The sequence below is a fragment of the Chenopodium album genome, chromosome 3 (assembly GCF_948465745.1).
Source record: "Chenopodium album chromosome 3, dcCheAlbu1.1, whole genome shotgun sequence".
Taxonomy (NCBI): Eukaryota; Viridiplantae; Streptophyta; class Magnoliopsida; order Caryophyllales; family Amaranthaceae; genus Chenopodium; species Chenopodium album.
The window spans coordinates 81,438,497-81,458,878 of record NC_137836.1 but is presented as its reverse complement, the minus strand read 5'-3'; the positions used below and the strand labels follow the sequence as shown (position 1 = coordinate 81,458,878).

At 36.9% G+C, this 20,382-nt stretch overlaps 1 protein-coding gene across 3 annotated transcripts; it reads right to left on the bottom strand.

The window, feature by feature from the left end:
* Positions 1-111: 111 nt before the first annotated feature.
* On the bottom strand, positions 112-17,561 carry LOC145619529 (uncharacterized). 3 transcript variants are annotated; one of them, XR_014108154.1, is made up of 4 exons: positions 17,446-17,561; positions 17,067-17,196; positions 784-994; positions 120-689 (listed from the first exon to the last, which is right to left on the bottom strand). XR_014108154.1 is itself a non-coding variant. In XM_081674248.1 (2 exons), exons 1-2 carry the CDS (start codon positions 17,289-17,291, stop codon positions 893-895), a joined length of 327 nt encoding a protein of 108 aa, XP_081530374.1. In that variant the 5' UTR covers positions 17,292-17,555; the 3' UTR covers positions 112-892. The 3 variants fall into 3 exon arrangements, 1 of the variants encoding a protein (XP_081530374.1); XR_014108149.1 differs by having other exon boundaries at positions 118-689; positions 17,067-17,555; XM_081674248.1 differs by having other exon boundaries at positions 112-994; positions 17,067-17,555.
* Positions 17,562-20,382: the final 2,821 nt, after the last annotated feature.

Sequence of the window (20,382 nt, the reverse complement as noted above, 5' to 3'; positions counted from 1 at the left end):
TATTGTGAAAGTATTTTATGAGACGAACCTAACAAGATCCCACTTGACTATATTTTGCTTAATGTATAACTCATATTATATGGTCAAACGAGAGTGATGAATAGTGCAAAAAGTCCATTGTTGCAATATTAATAGAACGGAGGAATTATAACACTAATGCAGCAAAACATAATACAGAAAGACGGCACAAGGGAAACTGTGAGGATCTAAACTAGATATAGTAACTGGCATTCAGATAAAAAAGTTTCCCTTTCAACTAACAACTAAGTAACAAATTTTACACATTCCATGTAAGTAGAAGTAGATCATATTTTCGAGTTCTGACTAGAAATTTCAGAAAAAGACACAGAAAGAGCTTAAGAAATTCTGCAAGCTTCTTCAAAAGGCACTAGAGAATACTATTTTAGATTGGAGCTTATTACCTCTTATAGTATTTGAATTTAACAGTCCTTCTATTATCTGAACTCATCAACTCTTACCTTATGTATCTAAAGATTCTATACTTATTAGACCTTATCTAATACTCATATATATGAACTTATTAGACCTTATCGCATTTAAACTTATTAGACATGAAATAAGTGTAACTAAGGTGAAGAGAACAGATAGATACTAAGTATTCAAGTGAAGAACACAGATTCCATAGAGTACTGAACCAACTCATTAATTTAGTGGCTTTTTGTTGGTCCCTGAAAACAAAAGACCAAAAATTCCGTTTAGATGGGATGCAGAGGATACAACAAAGAAATTTGCTTAAATATTATTGAGAGGGGATGAATTTACACTGCCATCAAGTATCCATGGGTGTGCCTTGACAGATGCATTAATATGCAGTACATTTGGCGAAAAAGTTCAACAGGCAATGATCGAGTTCATGCCAGCCATCCAATTCCTAGACCAACCAAAATGAAAACAAAGAAACATAGAGTGCAAGCTGCATCCTCCATAGGATAAGTCGCTCTAATGTCATCAATTGCTGATTCGTATGCTGATCCTGCCAAAACATAGAATTTATACTACTTCACTAATTGAAATATTAGGAAGCTGTAAACATCATCAAATTAGAAAAATGCAGCCAGCTTATAATCAAATCGCTAATGATATTGTGCCAACTGAACGTTACAGAAGAGGAAAAATAAAAGGAGAGGAAAAAAGTGGTGACTCCAGAATCCAGTTGGTATCCTGCATTCTCTGCAAATTAAATCTAGTTTTCTGACAATTGGTAAAGAATAACCATCAGCAAACAGCAACAATATGTAGGAAACTAAAGTTCAACATTTGCAATGCAAACGAATGCACCAACAATTTTTAATCATCGATTTACTCTATAGAGTGCTAGCATTTTGTGGCAAGCAAAAAAAGCTGAATTTCCACAAATCAAGATAGAAAATATTCACACACAAGTTCACATGCTTTATGGATGTCTGATACATTTAGCAGCATGGATGTTAATCTATGAATCTATGATCTTGTAAATTCCAAATACAAATAATGTCGGTTGAGTTTTATCATTTGTTGAAGAGTGAAATATTGCAATAGGTGCAAGAGGATTAGCTCAGAAATTTATGATGCAGAGAATGTAAGAGAATGAGGCAGAGAGGCAGAGAGAATTTAGGTCATTTCTCATTATTTGTCCAAGGTCTGAGAGTGCAGAATATATACAAGCTAGAGGACAAACAAGTAGCTAGACATTACAGCTCATTACCAGTCCATGACTATTACAAAGATTATGCAAATAACGGCTATAAACTAGAGCAAAAATACTTAAAGACCCTTGGAGCTAGACTGCTGTAGAGAAATGAAAAGAGCAGAATCAGCATGTCCTGCATTACCCCCCCTCAAGCTGAGAGGGAGATGAAGATCGAACTCCCAGCTTGAGAAGCAGATCAGAGTGCTGTTTGACAGTGAGGATTTTTGTTAGAGCATCAGCAACTTGAGCATTTGAGGGAACATGTTTAGTTTGTATATCACCAGACTTGATCATGTCACGCACATAGTGACAATCTATTTCAACATGTTTGGTGCGTTCATGAAGCACCGGGTTTGCAGCAATTGCCAGAGCAGCCTGGTTGTCACACTTGAGAACAGTAGGGGCTAGAAGAGTAAGGTTGAGATCCTTCAGCAGAGCCTTAATCCAGGTTACTTCACACACTGTTAGAGCCATGGCTCTGTATTCAACTTCTGATGAAGATCTAGCAACTACAGGTTGTTTTTTTGACTTCCAAGAAATTGGAGAGTCTCCAAGAAGGATACAATAACCTGTAGTTGACCTTCTAGAGAATGGACAACTAGCCCAATCACTGTCACAATAAGCTGTAAGTTGAGCAGCAGATGAAGAAGTTAGCAATATGCCTTGATTTCTGGTTCCAGCAAGATATCTTAACAGTCTCTTTGCAGCTTGCATATGTGTAGTAGTAGGAGAGTGCATAAATTGGCCGAGAACTTGGACAGTGAAAGAGATATCTGGTCGGGTTACAGTGAGATATATCAATTTCCGAAGAAGCTGTTGATATGGTGCTGGATTGTGAATAGGATCACCCTTGTCTGCACTCAACTTTAAATGAGAATCCATAGGTAATTTCAATGGTTTCACTTGCAGCATGCCGTACTCTTTCAGCAAATCTGCAGTGTACTTCCTTTGAGAAATAAACATCCCATGATTAGACCTGTCTATTTCAAGGCCAAGGAAATATCTTACATCACCCAGATCCTTCATATGAAATTGAGAAGAGAGCAACAACTTGACTTTTTCAATTTCTTCTATGCTGTTACCTGTTATCAGCAGATCATCTACATAAACAAGTATAGCTGTGAATTGAGATCCAATGGTCTTTGTGAATAGACTGTAATCAGCTTTTGACTGACAAAAACCAAATGAGAGGATTGTGTCAGATAGCTTTGAGAACCATTGCCTCGGGGCTTGTTTTAAACCATACAATGATTTTTTTAATTTGCAAACAAGTTGCCCATTTTTGCATGGAGCAGAACCGTTCAAGAAGGCATTGGTCACATTCATTTGAGTGGTGTGCCAATCATACATTGCAGCCATAGCTAAAATAGCTTTCACAGTTGTCATTTTTGCCACTGGGGCAAAAGTCTCTTTGTAGTCTATCCCATATTGTTGTTTACACCCAAGAACTACAATCCTTGCTTTATGTCTTTCAATTGTGCCATCAGACTTGAACTTGGTTTTGTATATCCATTTGCAACCTATCACCTTTTTACCAGGTGGCAAAGGAATCACTTCCCAAGTTCTGTTTTTTTCACATTGACTAAGCTCTTGATTCATGGCTTCCACCCAATGTGATTCTGTCACAGCATGCTTGAAATGTATAGGATCAGCAGTATCAGAGAGAGTGGTGAGAAAGCAATGAAACTCAGGAAAGATTCCTTGTAGAGTTACATTTGCAATTTGTTTGTTGTTTTTCTTGCCTGGTTGGATATAATCCTTCATCCAGGTTGACTCTTTTATTGGTTTGAACTTTGTCTTGTTGGTTGAGGTGGGCTAAGCTGAGAAGTTGTTTGAGGTGTTGTGTTTGTAGGTTGAGAAGAGTCAAGATCAATCTCAGTATCATGATCTGAACGGTCAGTTCTCTCTTGATCATCATTGGCATCATTGCACTCAACAAATGAATGCTGGTTTTGAGTTGGATTTTGTGGAAAAGGTATGGGCAGAGGTTTCATGAGATGGTCAATTGAGTGAAGTTGAAAAGGAAATATTGTTTCATGAAATACTACATCTCTTGAGACAAAGATTTTTTTGGATGATAGATCAAGCAATCTGTATCCTTTCTGAGTTGCTGGATAGCCTAGAAACACACAAGGCAAACCTCTCATGTGAAACTTGTCTTTTTGAACAGAGTGAGTATATGCAAAAGCAAGGCAGCCAAACACTCTCATGTGACTGTAATCAAGAACACTTTTGAACAGTATTTCAAAAGGAGATTTGTTTTTCAGAATTTCAGTTGGCAATCTATTGATTATATGGACAGCAGTCATCACACACTCACCCCAAAATGACAGATTCAGCCCAGCTTGAAATCTAATTGCTCTTGAAATCTCAAGAATATGCCTGTGCTTCCTTTCCACTCTTGCATTTTGCTGTGGTTTGTCAACACATGAGGTTTGATGAATAATGCCCATATTTGCAAAGAATTCTTGGCAGTGACCATCTTCAAATTCCAGAGCATTGTCTGATCTCAAGAATTTAATTTTTTTTATCAAAGTGAGTGTTTGCATAATTACTGAAGGCCTTGAATTGAGTCAATGCTTCAGACTTGTGTTGCAGCAGATATACCCATGTCATTCTGGAAAAATCATCTACCAAGGTCAAGAAATACCTGTATTTTCCCCTGGTGCACACTTTGTATGGACCCCATATATCCATGTGGACAAGTTCAAAAGGTGTCTTTGCATGTGAGTTACTCAACTGATATGGTTGTTTTGTGAACTTTGCCAATGGGCAAGTTACACAGACTTGGCTATTCTTGGAAATTGTCTGTTTCACAGGGTGAAAGTGCAGCTGGTACTCAAGAAGGGGGGGGGTTGAATTGAGTACAGGGCAGTGTTAGGAATTATTGGATTTTCTTCTATTTATGTAGGGGGACCAGGTGATGAACTGGTCCTGCAGCGGAAACAGAAAATACAATAAATAATCAACACAAAGATTTAACGAGGTTCAGCTCAACTCTGAGCCTACGTCCTCCACTACCCTAATTACTTTTATTAATCAACTCTGAAAAACAAAAGCAATTACAAATGATCACACTCGTGATCCCCACACCTAACTCTAGGTGTCACTTAGCACTTGAACTCAGAAGCACTTGCACTCACACTCGTAAATGCTACCCAATCACTAACCTCTTAGTGATTCAATACAAACCCTTTGTTTCCCTCTAAATGCTTCCACTCAAAGCTTACAAGAGATAATTACAAAACAATTCTTACTGTGTGCATAAATAGTTTGTAAGAGATGAACTAACTATTTCCCTTAGAGTGTATTTCGAGCTTTCAAAGATAGAGAATTTTTTTCAGAAAAGCTCACTCGAAATTCTGATCGAGTTTATGCTTTTATAAGGTTGGGAGATGAAATCTTTCGTGATCTTTTCAGATCATAACTTAGGTAAATAGAATATCTTTTATTTTGTAAATAAGAGATATTCTAAGATATTATTCTACTTTCCATAAATGGGTAGAATAATATATTCTAAGTTATATGCGAAATAATTCATCTCCAACTTTGCATAAACTGAATCAATTAGTTTAGTAAATATTCTCTAAGGATAGGAAATATATATTCCAGAAAATATTTACTGAACTAATGTCCAGGTTCATGAAACAAGCTACGAAGCAGCTGTTTCCTGACCTGTTAATGTCCTAGGGATCAGGTCAACTTTTCCTGATCTCTACAACACTAAATACTCTAAGTAAGGGATACAAATAGCTCACGTACAAACATCCATGCACACTTAACATTATAAAGACTACAAAGATCAACTATCCTAATCTAAGAGACTTCATAATCTTCAAGTCTTGACGGCCTTCCTTGATAGAACATTCTGATACAGATTTCTTGAATGCTTTGATTCAAAAGGACTTCATATTGCCTCAAGTACTTGGGATAGCTGTTCCTGTTCAAAATGTCAGTTGATATAATATAAAACCAACAAGAACCAGCTAGTCAGCTGTTTGTCATCACTCAAAACCTTAAGTGACTCAACAAATTCCCCCTTTTTGATGATGACAAACACTTTGAAGTTTCCTGCACCTGCACGTTAGTGAGAAACAGCAAAGTAAAGAAAGTTCTAATCTACACTTAAGAAGACAAGACTTTCTACTAGACTTTCTACACAAGGGATATCTTGTGTAAAAGACTTATGACACTGATGACTGACCAGGATAGCCATCTTTATTTAAAAGAAACAACTTGTTTTTGGATTTTTGTAAAAAGACACTGAAACAGTTAGTTAATCTAACTGTTCCCTCTATTTTAACTTGTTTTTGTGATTATCTGACTCAAGGAAATAAAAGACTCAATCTAATTGTCTAACAAGGCCTTTTCAGAAACTTCAACCTGCTTTTCCCCCTTTTGGCATCATTAAAAAGCATTCAAAAAATAGAATTACACACCAAAATATCGCAAGTAAGCCAAAAATCAGTAGTTTCAACCACTGATCAATCTCAATGCTGCAGGTTAGCACAAACAGGTTATTCAATCACATAAAACTGAAAAAGCTTAAAACTGTTCAGGATTACACACCAGAAGGTTAGAAACATAATAGAAACCACACTGCATTAAAAACAGTCTAGCAGTGTGGGGGAACAGCAAATATTATGGCAGTTAATGGAAGGGGAGGGGGAGACTGAAGTGATCATTCATCATCATCTTCATCCTCTTCTTCACCCTCTGGGTTGATCTCCTCCTCGAAGTCAGACCCTTCCTCATCTGTCTTTTCTTCTTCCTTCTTCTCCTTTTCTTCTGTTTCCTCTTTCTCTTCTTCTTCTTCCTCATCAGATTCATTTTCTTCTTCCTCAGAGCCTTCTCCTTCTTCAGCATCAGGACCCTTCTCACTGGAGGATTCCTCATCATCCGTCTCAATGATCCTACAGTGTGCGGGGTCAAACTTCATCCCAGACTCTGGGGGCAACAGGTGATCAATCACCCTGCAAATAGTGAGGAATTTCCTGTTGTTCATAAGCTTATCAAGCCTCCTTTCTTCTTCAGCCTGCACTAGACTGGCAGCCAACTTTATTATCCTCTCATCCTGCCTTTCCAACTTGGCAAGAAGCATTGCCACATCCTCAGGAGTGATTTCCTCCTGGTTCCCTTCATCCCTTGGGCTACTTTCTTGACCTACAAAAGTCAGCCTCTTTCCAGAGTAGTCAATCTTCTTCTGAGTGAGTATTTTCTTGGAGAACAACTGAAGACTCACCACCTCACCAGAAAAAGAAAACTTGGGATTCTGCTCCTTGATGATTTTGCAGATAAAGGAACCGTAGGGCAGGGAGTTGTGGGATGAAGCATGGCAGTACAGCATGTGCTCCATCATTAGAGCTGGCAGATTAACCTTAACCTTTTTCATGATCAGATAGATCAGGACCATGTCCATGATCCTAACAGTACCTCTGCCTTGACCCTTGGGCAAAAAGACCTTCAAACACATGGAGTGCAGAACCAACATAATTGCCTCCCTAAAGTCACTAGGGGAACCAGCTTCTTCCTTCTTTCCAAACAAAAACTGAGTAACCACCTCAGGTGTTACTCCTCCCATTAGGGGCCACCCATCACTGCTATATCTACCAAAACCATCTCTAGGTATACCCAGCAACTCAGATAAAACAGACTCAGAAACATGTACAACACTACCAGAAACAGTTGATACCACAGACATATCAATGTTTTGCTTCAGATTAACAAAGAACTTACGAACAGGACCAGCAAAAGCATCATTTAAATCATTAAACAGAGACATCCATCCTTGGAACTCAAGAAGTTCCTTAACTTGACTCAAAGCAGGAATTACAAAATATTCATTCTCAACACCACAACCAGATAACACAGTCCTAGAACTTAAAGAAGTTGCACCAGTACTGGGGTTAACAGGTTGTTTACCTTTAGCAGCCTTGGAGATACGGGAAACAGATGATGTTGCTTTCCTTTTCTCTTCTCTCTTAGGCTCAGATGGTGTAGTCTCCTTCTCTTCTGAGCCCTTAATGACCTTTGAAGCAGCCCTAGTCTGCCTTTTCCTTACAGAACCAGTAGTGGTACCAGCAACCACCTTGGTCACCACTACATCTAGATCCTCCTCCATCTTCTTGTCCTCCTTCTCCTCATCCAATCCTTCATCAGCCACTTCCTCTAACTGTTTTTCAAGTTTCTTGGCTATCTTTTTAACAGGTTCCCCCTCAGATGGTGATTTGGGGTTTGAAGAAACGGTTTCAGTTATTTGAGTGAGGGTTTCGATGGATTTTTCTTTTGGGGCCTTTTTGGATTTGGATTTTTGTGGAGATGGGGTTAAAGTTTTAGTCTTTGATGGTGAAACAGGTTTTTCCTTCAAGACATTCTCTTTTGAAGGAGTTTGTCTCAAGGGAACGGCCTTGATGGGTTCAGTTTCAGAGGGGTTGATTTCTGGTGTTGCTTGTGAAGGAGTCTGCTCAGAGACGTTCATAAGAACATCCTTGATTGTTTCTTGAGATTTTGAAGAGGGGGAACTAGCCAAACTTCCTTTGGAACCTCCTTTCCTTCCTCCTTTCCTTCCAGTTCCAGCCTTTCTCACCATTGTTGCTAGTCTAAGCTTCGAAGAATTGATCTTGTGTAGAGAGAGAAGTTGAGAATTTTTGATGAATGATGAATAATCACGGAGCAAGGAAAGGGAAGCAAATATATAGCAAGAGAAATTATAGAGACAATCAGAAATAAAATCAGAGGATCAGAAGATATTTGGAAGTTATTTTAATTTGGAAATAACTTCCATAAATGAACAACTGCCCATAATTGCAACTGTCAGATCAAATTGCCGTCAGAGGAAAATAACTGCCATATTTGAAAGATTTTAAAATCAAATAAGAATATAAAAAATATTTTCTCACGGTTTAATTTGAAATTAATTTCAAAATTAATCCGTTCGTATTTGCTGCTGTTTCCTCTACTGGTAGGGTTACTGAAACAGTTGCTTATCTGTTCAATATGACCTTCAATCCTGAAAGTGATTAGCTACAATATTGCTCACATAGAGATAAGCAATTAACATTGAGATAATAGACAAATTGCAAAGGTATGATGCACGCACACATTTAAAGAATACTTAATTAGCCAATCATTGGGGAAAACAGCTGAGAGAGGTCTCTTAGTTTGACCTAGTCAGACCTAACATGACTCTAAACTTGCAGAAAGACTCTTTACCCAATGGCTTAGTGAAGATATCTGCAATTTGTTCTTCACTGTTGCAAAAACTCAGCTCTACAAGACCTTTCTCAACATTATCTCTTAGGAAATGATGTCTTATCTCAATATGCTTTGTCCTGGAATGCTGCACAGGATTCTTAGAAATGTTAATAGCACTTGTATTATCACATAAAATAGGTACATTTTCATAGAAAATACCAAAATCTTTCAACTGGTTCCTTATCCACAACAGCTGGGAGCAGCAAGCTGCAGCAGCTATGTATTCAGATTCTGCTGTGGATAAAGCAACAGAATTTTGTTTCTTTGATCCCCATGAAATCAAGCAGGGACCTAAGAAATGTGCCATACCAGATGTGCTCTTTCTGTCTACTAGGAATCCAGCATAATCTGCATCTGTGTATCCTAATAGTTCAATTGAACCACCTTTGGGGTACCACAAGTACAGATCATCTGTTCCTACTAAGTATCTAAGTATTCTCTTAACAGCCTTTAGGTGAGATTCTTTGGGATTGCTTTGAAAACGTGCACACAATCCCACAGAAAACACTATACCTGGCCTACTAGCTGTCAAGTAGAGAAGAGAACCAATCATACCTCTAAACAGTGTAGCTTCCACACTCTCTCCTTTATCATCACTGTCTAGCTTTGCATTTGTAGGTATTGGAGTTGCATATGATTTACTGTCTTGCAATCCATACTTCTTGATTAGTTCCTTTAGATACTTCTGTTGATGTATCATGATCCCATCAACTGTTTGCTTGATCTGCAATCCTAGGAAGAATCCTAGTTCTCCCATCATGCTCATCTCAAATTCACTTTGCATCAGATCTGCAAACTCACTACACAAAATTTGATTAGTAGCACCAAATATTATATCATCTACATATATCTGTACTACAATCAAATCAAAATTCCTGGTTTTGATAAAGAGGGTCTTATCAACCGTTCCCCTTCTATAGTCATGTTCCATCAGAAAGTTGGACAGCCTTTCATACCAAGCTCTAGGAGCTTGTTTAAGACCATAGAGTGCCTTGTCCAGCTTATATACATGATTTGGGAATTGACTATCAGCAAAGCCAGGGGGCTGCTCAACATATACTTCTTCTTTCAAATAACCATTAAGAAATGCTGTCTTAACATCCATTTGAAAGAGCTTAATGTTCTTATGAGCAGCAAAGGCAATCAAGATCCTTATTGCCTCAAGTCTAGCTACTGGGGCAAAGGTTTCATCATAATCAATGCCTTCTTGCTGATTATAACCTTGCACGACCAGTCTAGCTTTGTTTCTGACTATAGTACCCAGATCATCCAATTTGTTTCTGAAGACCCACCTGGTACCTATGACTGACCTGTTCTCAGGTCTTGGCTCAAGATGCCACACTTTATTTCTTTCAAATTGATTTAATTCATCTTGCATAGCCAAAACCCAATCAGGATCTTTTAAAGCCATCTTGTAGTCAGTTGGTTCTATATTAGATAAAAATGAGAAAAATGCACAAAAGTTTTCATAAACAGCTCTCCTAGTCTGAATGCCTCTACTGATATCACTCAGAATTTGTTCAGTAGGATGAGAAGATTTATATTTAAAAATGCTAGATCTAGGTGCATTCTCATTTAATCCATCAGAACCATCATGCATCCCTGGTTCATTTGTGCCATCGAATTGGTTTTGCACAGATGGACCAGTATGCTGAGATGTTCCCCCTACCTCCCTTACCTGGGTGGAAAACTTGTCCTGAAAGTTTTCTGTTCCCCCTGAGGTGTTGCTTTCTCCATTTACTTGGGGGCCTTCATCTCCATCCTCATGAGTATCTACTTGTTGAGGATCTCCTTCATTGTGACCAAGTCCTTCACCAGCAGCATCTGGTGAACCAGTAGGTGAACCTGGTTCTTCTAAGGAAACAACAGTTGATTCTCCTGTAAAATACAAAAGTCCTATCTCATCTAAGTCATCAACCTGCACATTCTCACAACACATGTTAAATTCATCAAAGACTACATGAACACTTTCTTCAGCACACAAAGTTTTCTTATTGAATACTTTATATGCCTTACTGTGAGAAGAATAACCAAGGAAAACAGCTTCATCACTTCTTGGATCAAATTTATCCAAGCTGTTCTTACCATTATTATGCACATAACACTTACAACCAAAGGTTCTGAAGTATGCTATGTTTGGTTTCCTTCCTATAAGTAGTTCATATGGAGTCTTCTTCATTTGAGGCCTTAACATCAACCTATTTAACATGTGACAAGCTGTATTTACAGCTTCTGCCCAAAAAGACTTGGGGAGACAACTCTCAATGAGCATTGTTCTTGCCATTTCTTCCAAAGTCCTGTTCTTCCTCTCAACTACCCCATTTTGTTGAGGAGTTCTTGGGGCAGAGAAATTGTGAGAAACTCCATGTTCCCTGCAGAACTCTATGAAGCTAGAGTTATCAAACTCTGATCCATGATCAGATCTTATGGCAGCCAGTTGATGATTGATCTTGTTCTGAACCTGCTTTACTAACACAATAAACTCATCAAAAGTTTCATCTTTAGAAGACAGAAATAGAGTCCATGTGTATCTGGAATAATCATCAACAATGACACACACATATCTAGAACCATTTCTACTTTGGACTCTCATGGGTCCACATAAATCAATATGAATAAGTTCTAGAGGTCTGCTGGTACTGATAGTTTTCTTTGGCTTAAAAAAGGATTTGACCTGTTTCCCTTTAGCACATTCTTCACAAACTCTATCTGCTTCAAACTTGATGTTAGGCAGGCCTATCACCAATTCTTGAGACCTGAGTTTGTTGAGAAGTCTAAAGCTGACATGCCCCATCCTTTTATGCCAAAGCCACTGGTCCCTATCAGAAACAACACTCAAACAGATGGACTTGTTCTCAGGGATTTGGTTTAAATAAGTAATGTAAACGTTTTCATGTCTGAATCCCTGGCAGACAAGTTCATTTGTTTGCAAATTCACTATGTGACAAAGGTTGTCTTTGAACTCAACTTTATTACCTTTATCACATAATTGTGAAATACTCAAGAGATTATGTTGTAAACCATCAACATAATATACATCACTAATAGCATGGGAAAGTGACTTACCAACCTTACCAATTCCAAGAATGGTACCTTTGCTGTTATCACCAAAAGTCACCTTTCCCCCTTCATGAGCTGTAAGTGAGAGAAACTGTTTCCTATCCCCTGACATGTGTCTTGAGCAGCCACTGTCCAAATACCAGTAGGTATTGTCTCTCACTTCAGCCTGCACAGGAAATTCAAACACTAGCTTTAGGAACCCAAATCTTTTTGGGTCCCTTTCCAACAACAGATTCAAGCAAGTCTTTTCTAACCCAAATCTGCTTAACATTTTTCTTATTTTTATCCAATCTACTTTTCCTGTCTTTACACTCATATTTCTTATGGCCATTCTTGCCACAATGATAGCATACATGCATGTCTTTTGCTAAGACATACTTACCTTTCTTATATTCCTGTAACCATGTAGTATCTCTGGGAGACCAGTTCCTCCTGTTCCCCTTCCCAGTATAACCAAGTCCCCTTCTACCACTGTTTCTAGCAGTTAAAGTTAACTGGTTCAATGAGTTCTGGGATTGGAGGACTTTATCCATTCTCTTCTTAAATTCTATGAAATCTCTGTCCTTTAAGTTCATTTTCTCATGCAGGGATAAATTCTGGTCAACAACTATCTCAAAGTCAAGCTTAGCTCTTTCAAGCTCAGCTTGCAATTTTGAAATATTTGAATCATGCAAAACTACAGAATCACATGAATTAGTCTTTCTAAGCTGGGCTAACTCAACCTGCAAGCTACAAATTTTAGCTTCACATTCATCATGCATATTACTAGAAACAGTTTCAGAACCAGTACTTTTGCTGTTCTTAACTAGGACATATGCTTTATATAGTTCCTCTACATCATCAACTAACAAGTTGAATCCTTCTAACAGTTTAGACCTATTTAGAGCACTTGCCCTAGATTTTATACTATCAAAGTCATACAAGTCATCACCACTATAATCAAGCACATTAATGACACAACTTGTAAACTGTTTCTCACATTCATCATCACTGTCATCACACAAACCCATATCAGATTTTATTCTCTGAATTTCAAGTTTGCTTTGATCTAAAGCAATCTCTAGTTCAGCTACTTCCTGCTTCAAGTTAGCACAGACACTTTCCAACAGATCACAACTTGAATTAGCAATATCATATTCTTTAGACTTTTCTTTAAACTTTCTCTTAAAATCATGATAAGCAATTCCAAGTTCTAAACATTGATCTAAAGCACTACTAGCACATTCCATCAAGTTTTCTCTATCATAAAAGAGCATATCCTTTTTGATCTGATCAATGTTTACCTGATGTTGATCCAAGGGGTGCTTCTTTGCCATGAGGCAGTGGACATCTGAGCTGGTTTCTCTGCTGTTCCTGGTACCTTCTTCTGAACTTTGATTCAGTATTGCTGTCATACATACATCTGACTGACTTGAATCATCTCCCTCTTCATCACTGTCTGTATCTCCCCAGACAGCAGCAACCATGGCCTTTTTGTAGGCCATCTTGTCTGCTTCCTTGGACTGGTTGTCCTTCCATTGAGGACAATTCTTCACAAGGTGTCCCTTCTCACCACACTTAAAGCATCCTGTTGCAGAGAAGTTGTTAGATTTTTTATTTGATGCATTATTAAACTTACCCTTGATGAATTTTCCCTTCTGGTTTCTGAAACTTCTTTCAAACCTTCTAGCCATCATTCCTATCTCATCATCCTCATCTTCGACTGTTCCCTTTAGTGCAATTCCTTTTGCTGGTACCTTCTCTGACTTAGATCCAACCAGCATTTCATGGGTCATGAGGGAACCTATCAGCTGTTCAACTGATAGAATTGAAAGATCCTTTGCTTCATAAATGGATGTAACCTTGGGAGTCCATTCACCTGTCAAACTTCTCAAAATCTTTCTAACAAGATCTTCATCAGTAAAGCTTTTACCAAGAGATTTTAAATCATTTACAATAGTCATGAATCTACCAAAACAAGTATTAATATCTTCATCCTTAAACATATTAAAAGATTCATATTTTGACATAAGTAAATCAATTTTAGACCTCTTTACCTCACTGGTACCCTCAAAGGCAAGTTCAAGGGTATCCCAGATCTCCTTGGCAGTGGTGCATGCTGAGATCCTGTTTGTCTCATTCTCAGCAATGGCCTGTTGCAGTATTGACATAGCCTTAGCATTTTTCTCCAGCTTTTTGTAATCAGTGGAGATGTATTCATCTTCAGTCTTTGGGACTAGCTTCCCTTCTGGATCAGACTTCTCAATGGTCAAGGGACCATTCTTAACAACCAACCAGCATTCATAATCAATGCCAATGATGATGTTCTTGATTCTGTTCTTCCACCATGCATAGTTCTTCCCATTGAACTTCGGTGTCTTGTTGTCATATCCCATAGCATTCATTTCCTGAGTACTCATGATCTACTTCTCTAGGTATTACCCTTACAAGAAGCCGAGGCTCTGATACCAATTGAAAGTGCAGCTGGTACTCAAGAAGGGGGGGGGGTTGAATTGAGTACAGGGCAGTGTTAGGAATTATTGGATTTTCTTCTATTTATGTAGGGGGACCAGGTGATGAACTGGTCCTGCAGCGGAAACAGAAAATACAATAAATAATCAACACAAAGATTTAACGAGGTTCAGCTCAACTCTGAGCCTACGTCCTCCACTACCCTAATTACTTTTATTAATCAACTCTGAAAAACAAAAGCAATTACAAATGATCACACTCGTGATCCCCACACCTAACTCTAGGTGTCACTTAGCACTTGAACTCAGAAGCACTTGCACTCACACTCGTAAATGCTACCCAATCACTAACCTCTTAGTGATTCAATACAAACCCTTTGTTTCCCTCTAAATGCTTCCACTCAAAGCTTACAAGAGATAATTACAAAACAATTCTTACTGTGTGCATAAATAGTTTGTAAGAGATGAACTAACTATTTCCCTTAGAGTGTATTTCGAGCTTTCAAAGATAGAGAATTTTTTTCAGAAAAGCTCACTCGAAATTCTGATCGAGTTTATGCTTTTATAAGGTTGGGAGATGAAATCTTTCGTGATCTTTTCAGATCATAACTTAGGTAAATAGAATATCTTTTATTTTGTAAATAAGAGATATTCTAAGATATTATTCTACTTTCCATAAATGGGTAGAATAATATATTCTAAGTTATATGCGAAATAATTCATCTCCAACTTTGCATAAACTGAATCAATTAGTTTAGTAAATATTCTCTAAGGATAGGAAATATATATTCCAGAAAATATTTACTGAACTAATGTCCAGGTTCATGAAACAAGCTACGAAGCAGCTGTTTCCTGACCTGTTAATGTCCTAGGGATCAGGTCAACTTTTCCTGATCTCTACAACACTAAATACTCTAAGTAAGGGATACAAATAGCTCACGTACAAACATCCATGCACACTTAACATTATAAAGACTACAAAGATCAACTATCCTAATCTAAGAGACTTCATAATCTTCAAGTCTTGACGGCCTTCCTTGATAGAACATTCTGATACAGATTTCTTGAATGCTTTGATTCAAAAGGACTTCATATTGCCTCAAGTACTTGGGATAGCTGTTCCTGTTCAAAATGTCAGTTGATATAATATAAAACCAACAAGAACCAGCTAGTCAGCTGTTTGTCATCACTCAAAACCTTAAGTGACTCAACACAGGGTCAATGTGCTTCAGTTTGCTGATTAAGGCATGCCCCAACCTGTGGTGCCAGACAGCAAATGGCACTTTTTCTGTCTTTGCTGTCACACTGAGAGAAGTGTGACTGATTCCAGCAAGATCTCTAGCATTCAAGTCACCAGTCAGTTGATTTTCATTCAACTCTTGATCAAATGGTCTGTTAATCAAGTAATACAACCCATTTTTCATCTTTCCCAGACCCTTGATTCTCTTTGTGTTTATGTCTCTGATCACACAGTGAGTCCCATAGAAAGCCACTTCACACTGAGAGTCTTTTACCAGCTTGTTTACAGACAGCAAATTATGTCTGAAATTTGGAACACAGAGAACATTTCTCAGTACCAGAGAGTTGGTAAGTTCAACAGAACCCACATGAGAAATGAGAGAAGTATCTCCTGTTGGCAGATTGATTTTCAGCTTTGACTCAACTGGCAAAGGATTTGACAGTTTGTTCACAGAGGAGGTAATGTGATCTGAAGCCCCTGAGTCAATAATCCAGTCTTCAGAAATTTTTGCTGCAGACAGACAGGATACCATCCCAAAGAAATTTTCCAATTCTTCATCAGTTTCTTCTCCCTTTTGCTGTACAGCAGAATTTGATGTTGAACCATGATTCAAGAGCTGAGCAAACTGTTCTTGAGTTAAAGTAACAGTGCCACCAGCAGTTGTGTGAGCAACTGCTGCAACCTTAGGAGAAAATTTCATACCAGACCATTTTTGTTCTTGAGGTTTTGATGCAAGTTTGGCAGGCATGGACTTGTGTTTGTGATGCCATTTGGGATATCCTACAACAGTCCAACACCTTTTTTGAGAATGGCCCTTGCCACCACATGCTCCACAAGTCAGATTTTTTTCATTTCCCTGACCAAACTGTGAAGACTGCTGCTTGCTATACATAGCAGAACTTCCTGGTTCAATACCAGCAAACTCAAGCACATCCCTTTGACTTTCTTCTTGTTGCAACATTGAGCAAGCAGACTCAACAGTAGGAAGAGGAGTTTGCATCAAAATTTGACTTCTTATGGCACTATAACTATCATCTAGGCCATTTAAAAATTGGAACAGTTTACTCTCTTCTTGATATTTAGAAATTGTATTCAACAAGTTCCTCACTTCAGCTGAACTTTCAGACATAGTAGGAAGTATATTCATAGCATCTAGTTCTTCCCACAAGCTTGACAAACTAGTGTAATACACATTTACAGAATCATGTTGCTGCTTAAGACTGTAAATATCTTTGTTCAGTTTATACTTTCTAGATCCATTTGCCATTGAAAAACGTTTTTCAAGTTGTATCCATGTTTCTCTAGCAGTATTAATATAAAGAACATATTTTTTTATTGTGTCTGACAAGCAAGAGTGAATCCAGGAAATTACCATAAAGTTGCATGTATCCCACTGCTCCATTTTTGCTGCATCAGTGTATGCAGATCTGAGCATAGTGCCTGTAACGAAACCAAGCTTTCTCTTTGAGGAGAGAGCAATTTCCATCGACCTTCTCCACGACCTGTAATCAGCTGCTCCTGTGAGCTTATCAACAGAAATGGAATAAGATCCATCATTTGGATGCAGATATAAAGGACTAGTAGTGTCTGCTGCCATGATGGAGAAATAAAGACACAATTTTTCAGGTTGGAAATCACTCTGTAAAACACAGGAGCAATAAAGAGAAGATTTTTATGAATATTATCAAATGAGAAAATCAATGACCACAGAAATAGAACAAAGGCTGAGTTCTTCAATCCCGATGTCACACCTATGGCTCTGATATCATGAAGAGTGAAATATTGCAATAGGTGCAAGAGGATTAGCTCAGAAATTTATGATGCAGAGAATGTAAGAGAATGAGGCAGAGAGGCAGAGAGAATTTAGGTCATTTCTCATTATTTGTCCAAAGTCTGAGAGTGCAGAATATATACAAGCTAGAGGACAAAAAAGTAGCTAGACATTACAACTCATTACCAGTCCATGACTATTACAAAGATTATGCAAATAACGGCTATAAACTAGAGCAAAAATACTTAAAGACCCTTGGAGCTAGACTGCTGTAGAGAAATGAAAAGAGCAGAATCAACATGTCCTGCATTATTTGCTCAGATGACTTACATATCGAAACAAGTTCAATATGCTAGTATAAAGGTGACAGCTTACAATCGAAATTTCTTGACCAGACATCGGCAAATAAAAGGGGCAGTAATCTTTATTATTTTCAAATACCTGTAGTAGGCATATGCTGAAATCAAGTGTGATTGACCAAAAGTAGTTTTATCAGACACAAATTGTAGCTCATGATCAGAGTAGTCATTTAACAGATACCAAAACAGAAATACCCTGAAACTAGAAATCAAGAAATGACTAAGTAACATTTCAGATATACCAAACTCTACTTTAAAGGTTATTAACTTATTATCATTACCCAATTACATGATCAAATTCATTTATATTAAATTCCCAATAGTTCCCTAATTTCTCCTCTTTTTTTTTTTTGGGTGGATTAGACCAGTATCCAACTAAACATAAAGTTACAAACTTTTAAACAACAGTCACAAACCCAGAAACCTAAAATTAGAACTATAATTTCGTATTTTACTATCAACAAAATAAACAATTTTTTCCAAGAAAATGAAATCCGACTATATGTAAGGAAAACCATGAAAATATAAAATTACAAAAGAAAAGAACAAGAAAAGGTACCTAAAATGGAGAGTAATGGTTGCTATTGTTCTTCAACCTCCATTAGAGGTTAGACCGAATTGATACTTGTGTCGTAATGGGCTTGGGCTTGGGCTTGTGATGGGCTCATTAATCACAGAAGCCCAATACTGTAAATGATGACTAAAGCCCACGACATAAATGTAGTACCTTTCTGTTTTTTTTTTTTTTTTTTTTTTTTCCACACAAGATACCTTGAGTTATCACGTTATTTATAATATACCTATCAAAATTTTCAAATTTACTATGTACGGATATACCCATGAACCTTAACAGTAATCACTAGATTCCAGTGTCTTCTATATTACTCCTTAATAACTTTGGTTACATATTTGATATATGGACATCAAAGCCAATAACAATTATAATGATGGTTATAGGGCTAAATGTCTAATAACATAAGGGGTGGTAAGTGTTTTGCAATTATTTGAACAATAAAGAGAGTGATACTTTTGGATTCTGATTTGCAAGAATGCAACCCTAAAGTAATGGTATGTTTCATACATATTGGAGCGCTGTATATAATATGGTAAGACTTCAGGTATATATGAATTATTTAAAAAGTCAAAATAATGCTTTGTTGCAATACTAAGAGAACGGATCCGGAGGAAGTAATTTCCGAACAAAAAAATAATAAGCATAGTTTTGTAATATCTTTATTTTTTTATTATTATTATTTATACTTATTGTTAATCAAATATATTATTGATAAAAGTTTTGCACTAACAAATACGTCAATTTAATCGGGATACTTAAAAAACTATAGAACAAACAAACAAATTTATTTACCTAATCGTTGCTATAAACATATAAACAAAGATACATAACGGAATACGGAGTACAACTTAACAATTTTTATTGTTACGTTCCCTTCTAAGCCTTGCTTTGCTAATAGTAATCATTGATCTAAAACGGGGAATGGGAAACATGTGTTATTTTGATTGATACATGAATGGAATATACAAATCCAGAAAACGGTGGAGTACAATTCATGATAAAGGTAGGTTGAAAAAAAAAATCACAATTAATCAATTATGTAAAACATAGATTGATGGAACGTTCCTTTGGATGAACGTGCATTAGTCAACATGCAGCTTCATTATCGCAATAATCGACTAGGATTTAGGACCCAGAAAACCAAACTACTCTCTTTATTGGGCAATATTTGAAAAGTAAAAAGTTCTTTATTAGAATAGAAATTAGTTAAGGATTGATAATACATGATTTTTCCATATTAATTAATTAATGGACAACGATACATTAGTAATATTGATTAATGACACTCGTATTATATTTACTTTGTAGATAATAACATATAGTACCTCCGTTAATTATTATCGTATGTACAACTTTGGAGTATTACTTATAACAATTATGAGATATGATTTATTCTAAAATTGTACATAATAATTAAGTGAAGTAGTATTATTTTCATTAAAAGATAAGCTAAGGAAAAATGAAAATATAAAAAGATGAATGAGCATAAGAAATATGAGTAAGTCAATAACCCTGACAATTTCTCTTAAATAAATACTGAGTAGTATATATGAGTAGTTATTTCATAAACAGATTTACTACAGATTTTTATGTGGAGTATGTACGGAGTATAGAGTATTAAATAAGTTACTAGGCAAAACCTCTTTTTCCCATCTACTCTTTTTAAAACACTAGACTCTATAATTAAATTTAGAGGGATCGGATTCTATCAAAGCCCAATCATCTTTGTTTTTTTTTTTGTGTTTGTTTTTGCTTTGCTTTTGTTTGGTTTAGAATAATACTCCCTCCTTTTTATTAAATTTTCATTTTTAATATTTAATACTCACATAATAAAGAGAAATGACAAATGAGGCTCCTATAAAAGAACGGAGGGAGTACATAGGAGAAACTCTTCTTCCTAATTAGAATAATTAGATAAGGAGAAATTATTCTTCCTCAAAAGACAGGATTTTAATTTTTTCTTCTCTAAGAGTAAGATTTTTTT

What these genes read in the sequence shown, in the direction of transcription:
- LOC145619529 (XM_081674248.1), bottom strand. Translation starts at nt 17,291, where the DNA reads ATGGCAGCAGACACTACTAGTCCTTTATATCTGCATCCAAATGATGGA. An exon ending in GGGATACATGCAACTTTATG is followed by an intron (nt 995 to 17,066) that starts GTAATTTCCTGG and finishes ATGTTTTGGCAG; the next exon opens with GATCAGCATACGAATCAGCA.